The sequence below is a fragment of the Hyperolius riggenbachi genome, chromosome 3, assembly GCF_040937935.1.
Source record: "Hyperolius riggenbachi isolate aHypRig1 chromosome 3, aHypRig1.pri, whole genome shotgun sequence".
In the NCBI taxonomy this organism is placed as follows: domain Eukaryota; kingdom Metazoa; phylum Chordata; class Amphibia; order Anura; family Hyperoliidae; genus Hyperolius; species Hyperolius riggenbachi.
Window position 1 is genome coordinate 53660650 of NC_090648.1, and position 23364 is coordinate 53684013.

General features: G+C 44.8%; 1 protein-coding gene across 1 annotated transcript in view; it reads right to left on the reverse strand.

Annotated features, from left to right (window-relative positions):
- The window catches only part of LOC137562609 (A.superbus venom factor 1-like), a 554872-nt gene that overhangs the window by 402587 nt on the left and 128921 nt on the right, over positions 1-23364 (reverse strand). Inside the window, exon 8 of the mRNA XM_068274112.1 lies at positions 20005-20107. Within this exon, the coding sequence (XP_068130213.1) occupies positions 20005-20107 (103 nt within the window). The remainder of the gene's footprint in view (positions 1-20004; positions 20108-23364) is intronic.

A 23364-nucleotide genomic window follows, 5' to 3' on the forward strand; every position in this document is an offset into this window, starting at 1 on the left:
CATGCACATTTGCTTTAAAGTCCAAACCCAATTTTAATAAAGTACAAGTACCCAACATCATCTGGTGGTGACATCATCACATTTAACTTGTACTATGTCAGCTGGCACTGGCAGCCGGGGGAGGAGCAGCAAGGCCAAGAGGAGAGCGAGCAACGTTGCGGCCACCGTCAGCAGTTCTGCCGTGTCAGTGTCCATTCCGCCGTTAGCCACTGGCCATCCAGCTGTTAGGGGTAGTCACGCTGCAGAGGCGCAGCAGCATGTATCGGCCATTTTCCAGCTGATGGTGGATGAGCAGGCCACCACCAGCTCTACAACTGAGACCTCCACCCCCACCAGCACTCCTGTTCGCAGCAAGCTGGCGCTGGCAGTGGTCAGACTCGGAGCACCAGAACCCCCTCTGCCACTCCTGCCAACACAGAGGCCTGTTCAGGCAGCCAGTCCTCAGTGGCCTCCTCTGCTCCCTCCACCGCTTCCCATGCAAGGAAAAAAACGCCGCCAGACCCTATTGGGCGAGTCTTTCCCTGTTGTTGGCAAGAGGGGGACATGAAGTGGCTGGGAATCACTTACCACCCTTTACCACCACCACCGCAACCTCCTGGCTCCTCCTGATTGTTAACTATTACTAACTAAGCCGCCTGTTTCACAATTTTTTTACAGCCATGGTACCAACGCTACATGCCATAGAGTTGAGCCGAAATTTTCGTAATTTCGCATTACTATAATTACGCATGCGAAATTTGCGATTACGATGTGAAATTACGGTAGCGTAATTGCCATTAAAATCGTAATTGAAAATACCGTAAGCGTAATTTTCAACGCGTAATTTGGCGTTTCGTTCATGCCGTAATTTCGCATTAAACGCTACCGTAATTTCGCGTTAAACCGTAACGCTCCATATAATATTAAAAAGCCGCCGACTTTAAGGGTTAATAGCAAAGCCCCCTTAAATGCTAAGAGCCTCAAATTTGGAGAATATATTAAGGAGATCAGGAGGAATAAGAGGAAAAATTTTTTTTTTCAAAAAGACCTTATAGTTTTTGAGAAAATCGATGTTAAAGTTTCAAAGTAAAAATGTATACATTTAAAAACCCGCCGACTTTAACGGTTAATAGCAAAGCCTGCTTAAAGTTTAGGAACACGGGTCCGTGCAGCACGGACGCGTATGCGGCGGCTGAGCGGCGATTGACGTCGGGTGCAGCGTAGTTACAATGTAACAAAGTTGTTACATTGTAATAACTTTGTTACATTGTAACTGATAGAACATTTCCGAGGCTATTGCGAGGGATCATTTATTTAAAGGGACAGGTAAGTATTAATGGTTAATTAAGAAAATTAAAGGACTTTTTTCGTGGTTATGTTTTTTGTTCAATTAAAATACTTTTTCTAAGTGTTTGTGTGTTTATTTATTTTTAACTCTTAAAGGAAATGGGTAAGGGGTACAAGTACCTCTATACTCATTTCTCCTGGGAGGGGGGGTGGGCATCTGGGGGACCCCTTTTTAAAGGGGACTCCCAGATTCCACCATGAACCCCCCCCCCCAGGAAATCGCGGCCTCCACCTCCACCGCCCATCAGAGGTGGAGAAGAGCCCCTTGTCCTTGAATTGGACAAGGGCTCGGAGGGGGAGGGGAAAGCTTGGCTGCCCCTCCCCTTCCGAGACCCCCCAATCCATGGACCATGCGGGCTGGTATAGTCAGGGTGCGGAGCCCCACGCGGCCGGTGCTCCGCATTTTGGCTATCCCAGCCTGCATGGGGGACAAGGGGTTAAAGAGGTCTGGGAGGGGGGACCCCACTTCGTTTTTTTTTTATATTTCCCACACTCAGAACGAAGTAAGTAAAACTCTTCCCACTTGGGGGAATCTATGAAAATAATACACTATTGTTACCTGTGCAAAAAAAACTGACATTTTCCGCATTTAAAAGACATTTTTGCCCTTGAAACTTAAAAATCGATTTTCTCAAAAACTATAAGGTCTTTTTTTTTTTTCGTAACACTAATTTTTATTAAAGATATTAAAGATACAAAAATGGTAATACAAATAGGCAGATTGTACATAGGAGTGTGATACAATATTCTCAAGGAGGTGAGATACATGTAAGGATATAAGGAGTGCGTAGTTTACAGTGTCTTCAGTCCAGGTCGTTGGACTCTAATATTTGAATCCTAAGAGGATTATCACATTTGGAGAGGAATGGTAGAGAGGGGAGGGACAATTGTCTCTTGGGGTTGAGGGTAGGTGAGAACAATGTTCAGGGGGGTGTAGTAGTCTCTGCGGATGTGATCAAAAGAAAGTGTCCAGATGAGAACTGCCTATTATAATTACTGTAGAACAACGTACTAATATATCACATTTAAAGAGAACAAAGAGAAAACAGATAACATTAATCGATAACAGGTTAATGTTTAACTAGAGGCACAGGTTGGGAGGGTGGGGGGGAGTGGGAAAGGGTCAGGCGCAGCGCTTGTGGGCCTAAGAGTCGGTTGTACGAGGGGATGTGATAGGGCTTGAGTCGGATGATTATTGCTTTGAGGGGATGGAGGGGTATGTAGGAACTATGGGTTGGTGTAGGAGGAGGGTCCATCATGGGGGCATGAGATCTGGGTTAGAGAGAGACCATGGGTCCCAGATCTTGTGGAACTTAGATTCTGTGTCTCTTAAGGAAGCAGTCATCTGTTCCATGCTCTTGGTCCAATTTATTTTAGTTTTGATATCGGTTATGGTGGGGGGAGCCATAGTTTTCCAAGCTGATGCTATGGACAGTCTACAGGCCGTCAGAATGTGAGTTATTAAGCGTGAGGTGTGTTTGTCCATTTCAGGGACTGGTTTGCCTAGTAGCATAATTACTGGGTCAAATGGTATTGTGACTCCAGTAGTGGTTTGGATAAGGCGGTGGAGATCCTTCCATAGGGGGACTATGATTGGACAGAACCAGAAAATGTGTTCCAGTGAACCTGTGTGAGAGCAGCCTCTCCAGCATAGGTCAGAGGTGCCTGGATAAATTTTGGATAAGGTTTCTGGGGTTAGGTACCATCGAAATATAATTTTATAAATGTTTTCTTTAATCTGTGTACACATGGAGGTGTGTTTAGCGTTTTCCCAGATATCTACCCATTCCTCAGGGTCAATAGAGGTGAGGAGAGACTCTTCCCATTTCTTCATATAAGAATGAGAGGGTATTAAGGCTCCTGAGTTAGTTTGAAGGAGGGAGTATATCTGGGAAATAAGTCCCTTTTGGTGGCCTCCACGGGAACACAGTCTTTCAAAAGAAGAGCAAAGGGGTAAGGGGGAGTTTTTGTGAGTGTATGAATGAAGGAAGTGGGTAATTTGGTTGTACTCCATTACAGTTTTGGATGTAAGAGTTATTTTTTCCTCTAGCTTAGGTCTGGTTAAGAGTTTGCCCGTGGCAGAGTCAGTCCAGTCATGCAAGTTGCAGTAGCCCATATGATACCATCTAGCCATAAAAGTGGGTGAGATTCCAGGTTGGAAAGCAGGGTTCCCTAGTATGGGTAGTAAGGGGGAAGGGTTTGATTTGAGTTTTGTTGTGGGTTTGATAGATCTCCAGAGGCGGAGAGTGAAGGTGATGGTGGGCAGGAGGGTCAGATGGGATATTTTTGGGAGAGGGTCTACCCAAATTAGTGAGGCCAGAGATAGGGGTTGTATGTCAGTTGCTTCGATTAGAGCCCATTTGGTGAAAACTTTTAGGCTCGACCATTCAGTCAGTTGTCGTAGATGAGCTGCCTGGTAGTAGTGTTTAAGACAAGGAAGGCCGAGGCCTCCCTGTTCTCTTGACGCCATAAGGACCGGCCTGGCGACTCTGGGGCGTTTGTGGTTCCAGACAAAATCTGAGAAGGCTTTTTGCAGCTTGGACAGTTGACTGGAGGGTACGTGCACTGGGAGGGTCTCAAAGAGGTATAGTATCCGAGGGAGGATATTCATTTTAAGTGTGTATATCCTGCCAATCCAGGAAATTTTGTAGGATGTCCATTTGTGTAGATCCTGCAGGATTTTCTGGATAAGTGAGGGAAAGTTGCTCTTATATATGTCAGCGTATGTAGTCGTTAGGTGTATCCCTAGGTATTTAAGGGAACGGGTTTTCCAATTATATGGGAAGTGTGATTTAAGAGAAAGTAGTATCTGTGGAGGAATTTTAATTGGGAGAGCTTCTGTTTTGTCCTTATTTATATAAGGTCTTTTTGAAAAAAAAAATAAAAAAATGTTTTCCTCTTATTCCCACTGATCCCCTTAATATACCCTGGGAATTTGGTGTTCCTAAACTTTAAGCAGGCTTCGCTATTACCGTTAAAGTCGGCGGGTTTTTAAATGTATATATTTTTCCTTTGAAACTTTAACATCGATTTTCTCAAAAACTATAAGGTCTTTTTGAAAAAAAAAATTCCTCTTATTCCCACTGATCCCCTTAATATACCCTGGGAATTTGGTGTTCCTAAACTTTAAGCAGGCTTTGCTATTAACCGTTAAAGTCGGCGGGTTTTTAAATGTATACATTTTTACTTTGAAACTTTAACATCGATTTTCTCAAAAACTATAAGGTCTTTTTGAAAAAAAAAATTTTCCTCTTATTCCTTCTGATCTCCTTAATATATTCTCCAAATTTGAGGCTCTTAGCATTTAAGGGGGCTTTGCTATTAACCCTTAAAGTCGGCGGCTACCTAACATTGATCCATGCGTCAACTTTTCCGCTTGGGAGCATGGCCATACGCATTAATTTCGTAATATCCACTGTAATGCGAAAATTACGCTTACGCGAAATTTCGCGAAATCCTTCTTCATTACGATTATGTACTTACGGCCATAATCGTAATTACACTAATTACGAGAAATTTCGCGAAATCGTAATTACGTCATTACGCTCATCTCTAACATGCCACGGTACAATCTCCAGCATGCTCCTGGCACACGTTACACCTGCTGCAGCTGCATTGCCATGCTCCTGCTGGCTGTGCTGCTTCCACCGCCAGGGTGCCACAGGCCACTGCTACTGTGCTGATACCACCTATATTTAAGCCAAAACACAATTGCTGCGTAATTTTTTCGAGGTGTCTGGGCTGAAAACTGTCATGTCCCAGTTGTGCAGTTGGACTTTGGACACAATGTGGGCTGCATGACCGCTGTCTGGAACCTAGGCCTGATGTTAATTTACAGCCATTTCTTTTTTTTTGTATTTTAACTCCCCACATAATCTATTAGTGTTTCTCTTAAGAAAAAACATGATGCTACATGTATCATTAACCCTAAAAAACGTTTTGAAAGCAATTTAAAGGCCACTTCCGGTTTTCTATCCGGATAGCCAAATCAATTTGGGTACCAGAACTTTCGGATTCGGATATCTGGGTATCCGGGTCCGAATCAATTCGGATTTGAAAAAGGGGTATCTGAGCACCCCTACTGACGGGTACTTTGCTCCCACCAGTGCCACTGAACCAGCCTTCTTGGAGAAGAGAAGTGAAGAGAGAAGAAGTGCAGTGCTAGCCATAGTATGAGGGCAATCAGAGCTGCCACAATCCTTCCCTGCTGTTTTTTTTTTTTCAAGATTTAAGCACTTTATTGTCACTGTGTAACACAATGAAATTATGAAATCACTTTTCATGACAGCCCCATGGTGCATATAGAGAACATAGTGAAGCTTTCTCATACTGTTTTTATGATGTATAAGTGCTTCAGAAAACACCACTGTAGTGACCCAAGTTGGGTCAGAGAGCTCAGAAACGCTCTTTTGCCTAGGAGGTAACAACTGACGTTTCTTAAAAGGACAAATGAAGTGAGGAGAACATGGAGGCTGCCATATTTATTTCCTTTTAAGCAATACCAGTTGCCTGGCAGCCCTGTTAATCTATTTGGCTGCAGTAGTGTCTGAATAACACCAGAAACAAGCATGCAGCTCATCTTGTCAGATCTGACAATGATGCCAGAAACACCTGATCTGCATGCTTGTTCAGGGTCTATGGCTAAAAGTATTAGATGCAGAGGACCAGCAGAATAGCCAGGCAACTAGTATTGCTTAAGGCCTCGTTCACATCAAAAACCCGGATGGCCATGCGTGCAGAACGCATGCGGACCGCAACGCGTACGAACGCACGCCATCTGCGTTTGAGTGCGTTGCGTGGCTGATCCCATCACTGAAAAGTGAATGGGACAGCCATGCGTTTTTACAAAATATGCATGCAGCATGCGTTCCCGGACCGCACAGGTCCGGAACGCATGCAGTGTGAACATCAGACATTGCACTCTATGCAATGTCTGATGTCGTGCGTGTCGGTCACCTGCACGCGTTTCCAAAACGCGGCTGGAAACGCGTGCAGTGTGAACGGGGCCTTAAGGGGTTCTTGGGGGGGAGGGGGTGGGGTTGAAAATAAAATCTGAAACTTACCTGGGCTTTCTATCAGCCCCCTGTAGCTGTCATGTCTGGCGCCGTCCTCCTCCGATTACCTTTTCCTCACCACCGACACCGGGCAATTATTCGTCTAACAAGACAAATAATGCACGCTCCCGCTCGCGTCATCGGGAGCTTAATGTGCAGGTGCAGTATGGAATTTTCTTGTACTGCGCCTGTGCAGAAAGCTTCCAATGACACGGGCTCGCTCCCACGCGGTCATTGCCACGCAGCCGCAGTTGGATGAGATGCCCCGTTAGACCGGGGCCGGCGGCTGGGAACAGCGGATCATTGGAGGACAGCGTGGGACATAACAGCTGCAGGGGGCTGGTAGAAGCCCCTGGTAAGTGTCTGTTTTCAACACCACCACCCCCTAAATACGGCAGCCTACATATCTCTCTCACTACAGTTGTCCTTTACCTCCTCCTGTACTGGGAACAATATTAGACTCATATTTTTGCTACCAATGTTCTCTGTCTTAGCTGTACTACACATACAATTTATTATATCATAAGTTTAGTTTCGCTGCAGATTCCCTTTAATCACTTTACCTCCAAGGGTTGTTTCCCCTTAAAAACCAGAACAAGTTTCACCTTTCAGAGCTGTGTTCATTCATCTGCCAATAACTTTATCAGTTCTTATCACACTGAAAAGATCTATACATTGTTGTTTTCACCTCCAGTTAGGCTTTACTTGTGTGGTACTTTTTGCTAAGAATTATTTTATTCTAAATGCATTTTAATGGGAATAATAAGAAAAAAATGGGAAAAAATCATTATTTCTCAGTTTTCAGCCATTATAGTTTTAAAATAATACATGCTATCATAATTAAAACTAGCACATTTTATTTGCCCATTTGTCCCAGTTATTGCAATATTTAGAATATTTCCCTAGTACAATGTATGGTGCCAGTATTTTATTTAGAAATAAAGGTCCATTTTTTTCAGTTTTGTGCCCATCACTAATTACAAGCCCATAATTTAAAAAAGTAATACCCTTTTGACATACATATTAAAAAAGTTCAGTCCCTAAGGTAACTATTTATGTATTTTTTTTAATTCTATATTTTACTTTTGTTTGTGTATATGTTATGCTTTATTTGTGTAGCTTTTGGGGAGTGTGGGAGGTAAGGGGTTAATTTTAAATGTAAATATAGGTGAAATGGGGGCGTGGCCAAGATGGCTCCTTGAGCAGACGTGTGTGCTCGGAGCTCCGCTGCCCAACTAATACAATCTGTTGCCATCGGTGGACTTAAATCCTCCTGAAGAGCTCTAATTGAAGCCCACAGAACAGGCAATCAATCCTGGATTCCTGGTACAGCCCACCATCCCCGAGACTGGAGGACGTGGTGACCGGAGACGCCGAACAAACAGATTTAGCAGGCCCTTCCCGCCCACAGAGATCTCCACGCCGCTTCTCCCCATACGAGGAGATGGGGAATAAGAAGGAAAAGAAGGATAAGGCTGATGCAGGCTCGTCAACGGAGAGACCCACGAACACCCCGGCTGCCTCAAAGCACACTCAGAAGCAGCCAGCGATAGACGAGGCAGTGACAATGGCGGACCACGAGGCGGAGGAGTCATCCCTCCCTAACTCGGCCGAGCTCCTGGAGGCCATAAAGATATGTCAGTCCACGCTAACCACAAAGATTGACTACATTGAGGCTCGCTTTGGTTTACTCCACCAAGACCTTACTGACCTCAGAGATAAAACCAAAGTACTTGAACAAAGAGTCTCAGCTGCCGAGGACTCCGTGACAGCTCATAATGTTGCCATTCCTACCATTAATCAGAGGCTCTCTCGCTTGGAATCCAGAGCGGTGGATGCGGAGAACCGCAACCGGCGAAACAACTTAAGGCTGCTGGGCCTCCCAGAGGACTCTGAGGGAGAAGATGTGCCAAAATTCGTGGAGGAGCTACTCAAAAAGCTGCTGCCGCAGGATACTTTCTCCCCCTTCTTTGTCATCGAGCGTGCACACCGTATACCGGCCAAGCGGGGCCCTCCGGGAGTCTATCCGCGTCCATTGATATTCCGCCTGCTAAACTTTAGAGACCGAGATACCATCCTCACAGCTGCCAGACGTCTGGGAGACCTTCATTTAAACAACCACCGCCTCATGCTGTTCCCGGATTATACGGCAGAAACCCAAAAGAAGAGGCAATCATTTCAGGAGGTCAAGAAAAAGCTCCGTCACTCTGTGAGAAGAAAATAGTTTATGCTATGCTCTTTCCGGCCAAACTCCGGGTGCAGGACGGAGAGACGGCTATCTTTTTTGAGACACCGGCTGCAGCCCTGAAATGGCTGGAGGAATTGCCTGCAAACCCCTGAAGTCGGCTAAGTATATTTACTTTGATTATCTGCAAAATGTCTGAGATGTTTTTCTTGTTGCTTGGCCCTCATGTTATGGCCGTAAAGCTGGATGAGATCAGTGGAATAACTAGACTATCTCCACATACAAGTCGCCTCCTGGCTGAGCTGCTGATTTGCTAACTGTCTCATACAATGATTCAGCACGTTGTGCAAGTTATAGCCATGATTTTATATATCTTTGTATACTATCCAAGGCCTTTGGCCTCAGTGATGGGGACGCCGCGGGATACATACATAGAGCTGTCTTTTCTTTAACCTGCTTTATGACTCTGATAGCTAGAAGATTCATAATGGTTAATCATCACTGTGCATTACTAATATGTTTTTTTTTTAAAAAATCTAAAATGGCGCACACGACTCCCGCCCATTCCCTTCGCGCCCTACAGGCTGGAAGAGACACTAGGAAGACTCTAGAGACAGTCAAGATGGCGGCACCTCCGCAACTTTTTACTTACCACAGTCTTTACAAGCTAACGGCTTGGAGACCTCACTGATAAGCACTTAAAGTCTAGTATCCACTGCAACATATTTGCCCTCGCAGGACAAGAGGGAACAAGAACTCCGCTATGTATCCCAGTTATGCAACAAGATACTATGGGCCTGATTCACAAAGCGGTGCTAACAGTTAGCACCCTGGTGAAAAGCCCTTTATCATGCCTAAACTCAGTTTAGGCATGATAAGTTTAGGTGTGATAAGTTTAGGTGTGATAAGTTTAGGCATGATAAGTTTAGGTGTGATAAGTTTAGGCATGCTAAGTTTAAGCGCCAACTGCGTTAGCACCGCAGTGCACAGCTGATCAAAAGTTTTACGCTAGCAAAGACTGGTGCACTTTGTATAAAGTTTAATGGCGCTGCTTTGCGTGCGGGACTTTGCAAGCGATCTAAACTTATCTAAACTTAGCATGCCTAAACTTATCACACCTAAACTTATCACACCTAAACTTATCACGCCTAAACTGGCTTTTCACCAGCATGGTGCAATGGTTATCATGCCTAAAGTCTTTTAGGCATGCTAACTGGATTAGCACCGCTTTGTGAATCGAGCCCTATATCTGGTTAAGACATCTCAGCAGCTTTCTAATGTTATGGCCGACATGCTTTAGCGATAGTTTTCTAGGATTGATTCCTTTACTGTTCACCTTATATATGCCTGCTGTTAGGTTCTGAGGTTATATTTTAATTTTTAAAAAAAATTGCAAGGAGGGAAATGTTTATGCTTTAAAGGTGCCCGAACTAATGATGCCTGTAACTATACAACCTACCTAAGAAGACTCTACATAACTGCCTCCCCCTTCCCCCCCCCCTCTTCTTTTTCTCTTTTTTCTCCCCCCCCCCCCCCCCTATATACTCCCCCCCCTCTCCCCGCTCCTCTTACAACGAGTTCTTCTGTCTCCTCTGACAGTTAATATACAGTATATTGGGATAGGTGCTTATATGTTATACATATGTAAAAAATTATAAGAGCCTAGAGAATGTTGTCATATGCCACCACGCACGTAACTCCCGCAGTTTCTAAGGCATACAGATGTTTCTTCTCTATGAATCTCGGCGAAGCAACCCCGGCAGTGGCTGTGCGGTGGGGACTGAAGTGTGCGAGACAAATGTTCACTATATACTGATAAAGCATTTTTCTCTTTGTGGCGGCGCTGTGATAACTCCAGCATTTACTTCAATATTGCTTAATTCCACATAGGCTTTCCTGAGCCGCCACTTGGGGGCAGCAAGGTACAGTTTTTCAAACTCTCCTGATCTTCACTCCCGCCTGCAAATATTTAAAAACACCGCTTATATTTAGAACAGTAAGCCTCTGTTTCCGCGGCTGCATCGATATTATACTACACGAGCTTTTGGATTTTAAATTACTAGATCTGCGGAACTATATCTCCCAGACCTTTCGCACACTTACATTTTGTGGCCGCTGCTGGGTTTTGCTCCGCTGAAACACGCATTGATGCATTGATAACTGCTTGATGGGGTTATATCTGCTACTAGATATGTTAAACTATAAGAGCTACTCTTGCTCTTTAAAGGCACTGCTTAATATATATGCTATGCATACAATCTTTCTAATATACGCTACGTGCAAGGAATGCCATAAAAATGCTCTTTACAGTACTGTATTTCTATTTAACCCTGCAGAGGGTGTGAACGTAGGGAAGACAACGAATAATTATATACTGATGGTCTTTTTCTAAAGAAAGAAGGGAGACTTGTCCTCCTCAGGACGATTGGGGGAGTTTTCTGGAAACACACCCCACCATATAGCTTTAACGAATGTATAGCTCTACTCTGATATATAACTGGAGGGCAACACAACAAACCCTCCTAAGCAAAGGTATACCCCCCTTTGATACTGGATAACCAGTTTTTATCTACCTGGAACCCCCCCCACATCGCCTGAGGAGTGGTATACGCATGCCCTATATTTAAAATGTAGGGACCCCGCTCAAGCAGTTGAAACATTAAACTATATATCTCATAATTACAGCTGATGATGAACATCTGCTCAGCGGTGTCTGCCCTCCCATGCCTATCCATCACTCTTTTTCAATACTAGTTAGGTATACTCTAGAGTATCCTGTGCTGATAATTATTGAGGAATGCTATGGGGGAATTGAGGCTACCCTTGACCTTAATACTATGACTATTATATAGAAATGAATAGTTTTGTTCTCTAAGAGATACTGTTCTCCTTATATGCTATGAATACATTTAACTCAACATACACTATGTGCAATGAATATTATCTCCGGTTGGTGGATAATCTCCACATGAAAGATGCTATAGGCCCTACCCTCCACGCCCTCCTACAACAAGTCCATAAATGTCACTACCTAGTCAATGCACCTCACCTAATGAAGTGCGAGACAGGATCGGCAACGCTAGTCCTAATATCCTATACCCAACCCCCCCCCCCCCTCTTTTTCTTTCCCCTTATTTGATAGTAAACAATCATTTAACTGTCACCTTACACATATTAATGACTAGAACACAGAGTCTGAATAGGTACCTTACATTCACAGTAATGGGCACCCCAACCCGATGTCATGGCAACCTTATTGATTTCCTTAGTTAACACCAAGTTGGACGCTCAGTCTTAGACTGGGAGATGTTGGGCAGCGGCCCCCGTAGTTTACTGTCCACTGCCCCCTAAAAAACATAATTTATTTTTTTCTCTCTCACTCAAGAGAAGTAATTCTCACTTAGGCCCTATTTTGGCCTAAAACAATTTAGTTCTTTTTAGGTACAGTGTGGTTGGGTTATACCGTTAAGGGATCCAAAACGTCCTGAAGTTATGTTCCAAGTACAGGATGTAGGGTGGGAACAGTTGGGAGTTGGTTTATTGTTCTCTATTTGTTTATGCCTCTGCTCTACTTGTCAGTGTGTTTCTTCCCTTCTCTTTTCTTTTCTTCTTTATGACCGCCCGTGCCCCGAGGACCCTCCGACCCTACGCTCCGGTAAGTATGCACTGGCCTCCCCTGGGGGGTCAGCTCTTACCTTTAAACACAACTCACATGGCTACACTTAACTTACTTTCGTGGAACGTCCGCGGTCTTGGATCTAAAATCAAACGATCACTGGTCTTAAACTTTCTCAAACAACACTCCCCACACATATGCTTACTGCAAGAAACCCATTTGCTGGGAAGTAAGATACTAGCGCTGAAAAGACCCTGGGTGGCTCACGCCTATCACTCCACCTACTCAACCTACTCTAGGGGAGTATCTATACTAATCCACAAAAATATCCCATTTAAAATGCATCATCTAAAAATTGACCCAAGCGGAAGATACATTATCTTACATGCAACAATATCCAACATACAGTTGATACTTGTCAATGTGTATTTACCTCCCCCAGCAGACCCTACTATTCTTGACAATATTATGACCCAGATAGCGCAGATGCCGGCCTCTAAAACAATTATATGCGGGGACTTTAATCTTGTTCCTGATCCCACTCTGGACAGGCTTAAACCCTCTGCTAAAGACACGCTAGATTTCACCAGATGGATCAATACATGCAATTTTACAGACGTGTGGAGATGGAAGCACCCAGGGGTGAGAGCTTTTTCCTGCCACTCTACTACTCATGCTACTCTCTCCAGGATAGATCTTGGACTGGTATCTGTAGATGCTCTCCCTCTGATAAAGTCTTCTGGATTCCTGGCTCGTGGCATATCTGACCACGCCCCATTAGAATTGATTCTGACCACGGGACTGTCTCAGGGAGATCGTATGTGGCGCTTGTCTAATCACTGGATAGCTGACCCAACTATACACGACATAATTAAACGCAAAATACGGGCCTACTGGGAAGATAATCAGGGCTCATCCTCTCCACAAATTGAATGGGATGCCAGCAAGGCTGTTTTGAGGGGGCAGTATATGGAAGCTATCGGGGTGGCCAGGGGGCAGGCTAGGGCTCTGGTCCAGTGGAAAGAGCAAACAGCGATGCAGCTGGAAGCAGAATTTATCCAAACTACCAATGATACTATCTATAGGAATTGGCAACTGGCGCTTCAGGAACTTGAACTTTATAGGATAAATACAGTAAAGAAATCCCTGCTTGATCAAAAACAAAGGATATTTGAGCAAGGAGACAGGAACGGCAGTATGCTGGCCTGGCTGTCCAGGGATCCAACAAGCTCTTCGGCTATCCCAGCAATAAAACTACACGACTCTTCTGTCACATCTGATCCTCTCTTGTTCAATACTGCTTTCTTTAACTTTTACAAAGACTTATACTCCAGTAAACTGACAATGGCAGATGAGGACATAGACCAATATCTAGCAGGAATTACACTACCCACTCTGTCGGACACCGACACAAAACTACTGGAGGAACCTCTTACATTAGATGAAATCTCTGACGCGATAGGATCTATGCAATCTAAGAAATCCCCTGGGGTGGATGGCCTCCCAGTTGAACTGTACAAAAAAATACTCTAAATTACTGGCACCTAGACTTCTGAACACCCTGCGGGGTTCCCTTGCTGGCGGCTCCCTTCCCCCCTCCATGTCAGAAGCACTTATAATAGTTATACCTAAGCCGGGTAGGGACCCACTTGTATGCTCGTCATACCGCCCAATTTCTCTGATAAATGTAGATGCAAAAATTTTGGCAAAAATTCTGGCCACTCGCCTAAATAAAATAATAACGCATTTGGTTCACCAGGACCAGTCAGGATTCATGCCCGGCAAGGGGACTGACATCAACATAAGGAGACTGCTCACAAATATCCAGACTGAACACTCCAATACAGGGCAGAGGGCTATAGCCTCTCTCGATGCGGAGAAAGCTTTTGACTCAGTGGAATGGCGATATTTGTGGGCAGTGCTACGTAAATTTGGGTTTGGGGTTAATTTTTTGAATTGGACAAAACTTTTATATGCAACCCCCACTGCTAGAAATAAAACAGGTAATAATATCTCACAACCTTTTGAGTTAAAGAGGGGCACGAGGCAGGGCTGCCCCTTATCCCCGGCTCTCTTTGCCCTGGCAATGGAGCCTGTGGCGGCTCATATCCGGCAGTCCAGCTCTGTCCAGGGGTTTAAAATAGGCAATCTGGAGGAGAAAATCTCCCTATACGCAGACGACGCCCTCTTATACCTTAGCAACTATAACTCTTCCCTAACGGCCGCTTTAAAAATCTTCAACACCTTTGGGGAAACATCTGGAATTAGGATTAACTGGTCCAAATCAACCTTATTTTATCTAGACCCCCCTACTCTCAATAATTCGACCCCTCCTATCCCACTGCAGTCAGTCTCGCAATTTAAGTACCTGGGAGTGCAAATAACTAAAGATATCACTGCCTACCAGAAATTGAATATCGACCCCATAGTGCAGTCACTGGAAAGTAAATGCAGAATCTGGGACAAACTGCCATTGACCCTGATAGGCCGAATAAACTTAATAAAAATGATATACTTGCCTAAATTCACTTATGTCTTTCGACAATCTCTGATTTGGCTCACACAAAACTTTTTCAAAAAGTTGAATTCTACCCTACTTAGATTTATTTGGGCGGGTAAGCAACCCCGTATAGCTCTAGATATTCTATGTCTACCAAAAAACAGAGGGGGTCTAGCTATGCCTGATTTTCAGAAATATTTCTGGGCTTCTATCCTAGTAACGACCCGCTGGTGGTTCTCGCAAGACGAGTCCAATCCTGCAACCACAATAGAAGCTGCAATTCTGGGCTCATATGAAAAACTAACAAATTTACCCTATAGAGGTCCTAAATGCTCTTCACAAACTACGCAAGCTATGCTAACGGTGTGGAAGGCATGGAGGGCGGCTAGGGCCCCGCTGGCAGGGGGAAACGTACTCTCACCACATACCCCGCTATGGGGCAACACCCAGCTTCAACACTTTATGACTATACCGGATCCAGTAATTTGGGCGAACTTTGGAATTAAAACATTAGCTCACATACAACAGGGACAAACGATTTTAACTTTTGATTCTTTGAAATCACAATTTAACCTGCCTAACTCACACTTTTTCCGCTATCTCCAGCTCAGGCATGCTTACTCTTCACAATTTGGAAGATCCCCCCCGACACTAACCATGGACGATCTAGAAAAATTACTTTTAACTAGAGATTTGCCTAAGGTACTCTCGGCAATATATTTAGCACTTCTGACTCTCAATAACACTAAATTAGACAAATGCTTTAACAAATGGCAACTAGTGGTGACAGGACTGGAAAGGGATGACTGGGACGAGGTCCTGGAACTATACCCGACCTCGGTCATTTCAGCCAGAGACCAACTAGTCCAGACTAAGTTTTTACATCAAGCCTACTACACGCCGGAACGTATGCATAGAATGGACCAATCCTTTTCAGACGTTTGCTGGAGATGCCAAGCGGCGCAAGGCTCTTTCGTGCATATGTTTTGGTCGTGTCCAAGGATCACCCCCTTTTGGAAAGACATATTATCAATGATTAACAGACTATTGAAAGTTGCTCTCCCGCTGGATCCGGGTCTTTTACTGCTGGGGAAAATGGAGGAGGATACATTAGCCCCCCACAAACAAATATTAGTCAGAACCCTCTGCTTCCAAGCCCGCAAAGAAATACTCAAGCTATGGAAAAAATCTTCTGTCCCTACCTTGGGAATGTGGGCCAAATCTATTAACTCCTCTCTGCCTTTATATAAAACTACATACCTAAATAGGAGATGCCCAAAGAAATATTATAAAATTTGGGGCATATGGGAAGCCAGAATTATGGACCCAACGGACTCAGAATTTATTCCAATACTGATATAATAATTTTAGTTTCCTAGACTTATGAGGATTAGGCCATGCGGCAGTGGGGGACCGGGGGCAAGTCGGGGTGCGGTCGGTCATTTTCTTTTCTTTTCTCTTCTCCTTCTTTCCTCTTTTTCTTTCTTTCTTACTTGCTTTCCTCCTCACAGGGTGGTTTCTTGGATACTGGCAAACTATTATGTAACACTAACTTGATACTATAACGGTGTTCATTTAACTGTACCACGCTTGACATTTAAGTGGATTTGTATCAGGAACTTTTCTGGATTGTTTTCCTATGACAACCACACCTGTTTCTTGTTGGTTCTACCATGCTATGTTGTAATGTTTTTTTTGAAAAAAAATAAAAAAACTTTACTGTTAAAAAAAAATATAGGTGAAATATTACTAGTCTGCTGCATGATGTCCTCATGCATAACTTTTCTGTGTGTTAGTACACAAGAGAAAGGGTATGTTCAAATGTGGGAAGTGTAAAGCATGTGTAAATGTTAACAGCTGTAAAAATTTTGGCACCAAAAGATGGGAGGAAATTTGAAATATTGGACTTTTACAATTGTAAGATGGAGGGAGTGGTCTATGCGATTGTATGCCCATGCCCATTGATGTATATAGGTGAGACAACTCGCCAGGTAAAGCAGAGAATCCTGGAACATGTTGGCAATATTAATAATCCTAAAGATACCCCAGTAGCCCATCACTTTAGAGAGAAAAATGGGGGTGACACCTCATGTCTAAAATACTTTGTAATCCAACAATGGAAGATGGGACCAAGAGGTGGCAACCTGGATCAGAAGCTTCGGCAGTTAGAAGCCAAATGGATATATCGCCTTGGAACTTTAAATCCAAAGGGACTAAATGAGGGATTTACATATACTCCCTTTATCTGATGACATGTACTAACAAATATTAGAAATAGAGGGATGATTGATTTTGTGGAGGGTTTCTGTCAAGAGATGTGTGGTCACATATATATATTGTATATTAATCTTATACCTTTGCTACTGAACAATATAATCTAAGAAACTATAGATAAGGATATGGCCTGGGAATAAAGAAATATGGGATTGTGATATATTAAGGAATATTTCCAACCACTTACTGAACTATAGTGCTGTGTGGCTTAGAATTACAGCCCCATAAGATGGCCTACAGATCCTGTTATAATACTAAGTATAATTGTATTGTGGACAGTAAAAGTATACAATATAATTCATTACATCCTATATGACGTTGGATGGATAAAAGAATGGCCGCTGTCTAATACAGAAACGCCATGACAAACTAACACATCAGTGTTAATACTTACCTGATCCCACTAAAATATACTTAATTTCTATAAGACCACTCATTACATCTGTAAAGGCAATAATATTATTGTCCAAGATCAATTCTGGATTTTAATGACAAAGTATTTATGTATTGTGAGCAGAGTTTACCACAAAAAGTGCTTAATAAGGTGGATGTATGAAGTACTATGCCTCTTATGACTTTGATTGCCAATAATATGTCAGCTATAATGTCTATAAGACGGGCCGCATAGTTGTTTACAAAATACACTGCAGCTACGAGCGGAATGAACGCTGATTGGTGGAGGGGCGGAGAGACAGAGAGAATACTCCGATAGAAGCTGTTCAACAGCGCCCCAATGAGAGGCGAGTGAAGCCTTGTGACGTTTGCAGAGGTGGAGGCCACTTAGAAGCTTTTTGGACCAATGGGAGGCGTTCAATGCTTCCCTATGGGGAGAAAGACGGCGTTCGCCGCTATCAGCCGGCCTTATAAGGGGACGCTTGCCGGTAAGGTATGTGGTTTCTACAGATGTCCCCACCTTGCTACGAGATTTTGGGGACATTGATGTATTTATAAATAGCGGTTTTCCTCATTATTGCGGCGGATAGGGCAGCCAATAAGCGTAATGGAATGGCTGATGGATGGATGCTGCAGCCAATAGGATTACTTTGTTCAGGGGGTGGATACAAATTCACATTACTCCACCCACCTGACTAGTATATAAGGCTGCAAAGGATCACGTCCCAGTTGATGCTTGACTGAGCTTGGGAGAACAGCTCTCATTTTTTATTTTCTGTATATAATGATTGCAATGTGATGTCTTTATGCACTTTATACCCTAGCACTTAGTACTTTTTATCCCTGACGACGGCCCCATTAGAGGGGGTTGAAACATGTTGGATTTGTGGTGGGGGGATTTGTAAATAGCACTTTAAGCAATCTTTAGTGAGGATTAGGTGGGATCAAGTATTATATGGACCTGCAGGTCATATATTGATCATTACTATATTACACCTACCTCATTTAATTAAAAAGGAAATATACTGAAATGTGGTTTTAATGTAGACTAATAAAAGTTTTAATGTATATATATGTATATATTCTCTATCGTGGGAATCAAATTGTTGTTCTGATAAATATCAGTTTGTGTGTTTTGATTTGTGTTAGTACACAAATAGGAAGTAGAGTGTGGACGTGTAAGTATCGATTCTTGTGAATGATGCCGCCATCTCATTGATGCCAGCGATCATTCACACGGGGACTTAGATCAATGAATGGGAACTGTATTTCCAGTCATTGATCTCCCATCTAACGATCAGCGGCGAGAACGAGCGCGGGAGCGAGCACAGGCATGAGCAGGAGTGCACGACAGCAAGAGAGCCTATGGCCCTGTGAGGTGAAGAGGGATTTTGCAGGGATGTAGATACTCGTTAAGCACAGTTAAGTTTTACTCAAAGCACCCGGTAAAGCTCAAGCAGCGACTTTCATAAAATGAGCTGAATACTCAGACTTTCCAATATACAGATATTTTCTATACACCTTAAAGAGACACTGAAGCGAAAAAAAAATTATGATATTATGATTTGTATGTGTAGCACAGCTAAGAAATAAAGCATTAAGATCAGATACATCAGTCTAATTGTTTCCAGTACAGGAAGAGTTAAGAAACTCCAGTTGTTATCTCTATGCAAACAAGCCATTAACTCTCTAAGTCTTAAGGTGGCCATACACTGGCCCGATTCGCGGCCATTTCCACAGCAGATTCGATCCTGGGATCGAATCTGCTGCCAATCGTTCGCGCTAAACGCACCCGCCGATCCGATTTCCTCCCGAAATCGGATCGGTCCGTCGATCGCGCCGTGCGGGAAATTACCCTCGATCGCCCGCAGGTAGGGAGCGCGTCGCTAGTGGCGGCCGATCCGATCAGGTATACATTACCTGACGCTGGCTCTCGGGCGTCTTCTCCGCATCTTCTCCGTATCTTCTCCGCACTGCACCCGCTCCATCCCGGCGCTTCCTGTCACTGCAGTGACCAGGAAGTTCAAATAGAGGGCGCTCTATTTGAACTTCCTGGTCACGGAGTGACACAGGAAGCGCCGGGATGGAGCGGGTGCAGTGTGGAGGAGATGCGGAGAAGATGCCCGGGAGCCAGCGTCAGGTAATGTATGCGCGGGGAGGGGGACAGGCAGCAGCGGCGGCTCCACAGATTGTGATCGGTTTCAGGCTGAAATCGATTCACAATCTGTTTGCAGTAAAGGCAGCCATACGTTCCCTCTCTGATCAGATTCGATTAGATAGGGATCTGTCAGCTGGTCGATCTAATGGCAAATCGACCAGTGTATGGCTACCTTTAGTCCTGGAGAGGGCTGTTATCTGACTTTTATTATCTCAACTGTAAGTGAACTGTTAACTTTTTCTCTGCCAGAGGAGAGGTCATTATTTCACAGACTGCTCTGAAAGACTCATTTTGAATGCTGAGTGTTGTGTAATCTGCACATAATATAGAATGATGCAATGTTTGAAAAAACACTATATACCTGAAAATAAAAGTATGAGAATATTTTCTTTGCTGCTAATCTTCTAGTAATTATTCATAGTACACAACCAATTCACTATATCATATTTTTTTTTGCGCTTCAGTGTCTCTTTAAGAACTACAGCTTGGTTCTGATACCTCAATCTTTGTCAGTGACTCTGTTATACTTATTTCTTGACCATCGCCTTTCACTCCAAACAACGCGAAGGCATGACCACCCACTGATTCACCATACGTATAGCTGGAGGAGAGAAAAGAAAAAACATTAGAATGCCAAATCATTCCATATAATTATCTCTGGCCACTAGAAAGCACCTACTGTACTCAGCAACATATTAGCATCCACTAATAGCAGAACAGCAGCATGGCCATAAGTGCTGCCAAGCTACCCCATTTTAACCTGTGCATCTGTGCTGCCACGCCTCCTCCTTCCAGCCTGCACCTATCACTGTCCCTGTGCTGCCACGCCTACTCCATCCAGCCTGCCCCTATTAGTGTCCTGTGCTGCCATGCCTCCTCCTTCCAGCCTGCACCTATCACTGTCCCTGTGCTGCAATGCCTCCTCCATCCAGCCTGCCCCTATTAGTGTCCTCTGCTGCCATGCCTCCTCCTTCCAGCCTGCACCTATCACTGTCCCTGTGCTGCCACGCCTCCTCCATCCAGCCTGCCCCTATTAGTGTCCTCTGCTGCCATGCCTCCTCCTTCCAGCCTGCACCTATCACTGTCCCTGTGCTGCCACGCCTCCTCCATCCAGCCTGCCCCTATTAGTGTCCTCTGCTGCCATGCCTCCTCCTTCCAGCCTGCACCTATCACTGTCCCTGTGCTGCAATGCCTCCTCCATCCAGCCTGCCCCTATTAGTGTCCTCTGCTGCCATGCCTCCTCCTTCCAGCCTGCACCTATCACTGTCCCTGTGCTGCCACGCCTCCTCCATCCAGCCTGCCCCTATTAGTGTCCTCTGCTGCCATGCCTCCTCCTTCCAGCCTGCACCTATCACTGTCCCTGTGCTGCCATGCCTCCTCCTTCCAGCCTGCACCTATCACTGTCCCTGTGCTGCAATGCCTCCTCTATCCAGCCTGATCATATTAGTGTCCTGTGCTAGTACCATGATTCCTCCTTCTATCTTGCTCCTATCAGTCTCCCTGTGCTGCCATGCCTCTTCCCTTCATTCTGCACCCAACACTGTCCCTGTGCTGCCAGGCGTTCCCTTCCAGTCTGCACCTATCACTGTCCCTGTGCTGCAATGCCTCCTCCATCCAGCCTGCCCCTATTAGTGTCCTGTGCTACCATGCCTCCTCTTTCTATCCTCTTCCTATCAGTGTCCCTATGCTGCCATGCCTCTTCCCTTCATTCTGCACCAAACACTGTCCCTGTGCTGCCAGGTGTTCCCTTCCAGCCTGCTCCTATCAGTGTCCTGTGCTGCCACGCCTCCTCTTTCCAGCCTACACCTATCAGTGTCCCTGTGCTGCAATGCCTCCTCCATCCAGCCTGCACCTATCAGTGTCCTGTGCTGCCATGCCTCCTCTTTCCAGCCTGCACCTATCAGTGTCCCTGTGCTGCAATGCCTCCTCCTTCCACCCTGCACCTATCAGTGTCCTGTGCTGCCATGCCTCCTCTTTCCAGCCTGCACCTATCAGTGTCCCTGTGCTGCAATGCCTCCTCCTTCCAGCCTTCACCTATTAGTGTCCTGTGCTACCATGCCTCCTCCTTCCAGCCTGCACCTATCACTGTTCCTGTGCTGCCATGCCCCCTCCATCCAGCCTGCCCCTATTAGTGTCCTGTGCTACCATGACTCCTCCTTCTATCCTGCTTCTATCAGTCTACCTGTGCTGCCATGCCTCTTCCCTTCATTCTGCACCCAACACTGTCCCTGTGCTGCCAGGCTTTCCCTTCCAGCCTGCACCTATCACTGTCCCTGTGCTGCCATGCCTCCTCCATCCAGCCTGACCATATTAGTGTCCTGTGCTACCATGACTCCTCCTTCTATCCTGCTCCTATCAGTCTCCCTGTGCTGCCATGCCTCTTCCCTTCATTCTGTACCCAACACTGTCCTTGTGCTGTCAGGCTCTTCCGGCCTGCACCTATCAGTGTCCCTGTGCTGCCATGCCTCCTCCTTCCAGCCTGCACCTATCAGTGTCCCTGTGCTGCCATGCCTCCTCCTTCCAGCCTGCACCTATCAGCGTCTTGTGCTGCCATGCCTCCTCCTTCCAGTCTGCACCTATCAGTGTCCCTGTGCTGCCATGCCTTCTCCTTCCAGTCTGCACCTATCAGTGTCCCTGTGCTGCCACGCCTCCTCCTTCCAGCCTGCTCCTATCAGAGTCCTGTGCTGCCATGCCTCTCCTCCTAGCCTGCATCTATCTGTGTCCTACAAACACCTTTCCGCTGCGCTCAATTAAGTGGAATGACACAACGACACAAGGTGTCCACCAGGTGCTGCTCCAAAAATACTCTGGGACCAAAGTATTAAAGCTTATTGGAAACAAAAACACAAAAGAGAGGAGGAGCGCTCTCTGGTGCATTAACCTTTTTAATTATGCCTCTTTCGCAAGATAAAAATATAAAACTCACAATGTAAAATGACAATATAGCTTATAACACACAAGGTGTATATCACCGTGCCCAAGGGATAGTATCTCCTGCTGAATCGCCTCCACTCTATGGCCAGTAGTCGTGGGAATCCGGAAATCCGGTAGCGCTAGCGGGGCCAGGAACACTAGGTGATGTCGGCAGCTGCCCTGCGCCTAGTACGTCATGACGCGTTTCGGCGTGCTACGCCTTCGTCAGATGACGTATCGGCGCAGGGAGGGGAACTAAATGTGTGGCTGGTTGCTAAGCAACCCTCCGGGCGCACGGATAGAGGCCCGGAGAGATCAAAAAGCAAAGTGTGCTGCGTGGGGTGAGGGAAGAGTGGGTATCCCAGCAACCGGCCGGACGCTTAGGTTATGGAGGGAATACAAATTCCAGCAGCCTGCTGGACGCATACAAAGCGACCTGGGGAGGCCTAAAAGCTGTACAGCATACACCGCAAGGGGTTGGAGCTAACTACCCTCTATTAAGCTGCGTCAAAAAACGGAAACTTTATTTTTCTATACATGGAATAAATATATAAAAAAGTATATATAAAAAAAAATATATATAAAAAATGCGCAAAAGTTTACATAAAAAACAAATATATAATAAATATTTTATATTTTATAAAATTCATAAAAGTATGTATATACTCTTATAGGAAAGTGCGCCCGTAAAGTGAGGGGATGAGGGTTAACTGCGCGCTATTGTCTAGGATGCTGCACAGTCTGGGATTGCAGTAACAGGCGAATTCAGTTTAATCTAAAGGGTAACTATATACAGGAGAAATACAATCAAATCCATATACATATAAAAACAAACTGCAATATATGAGAACAGGGGTATGACATACATGTACATGCACATGAAAATTCATATACATAAATACATATATACATAAAAAAGAATGTAAAATACCCATAATATATGAA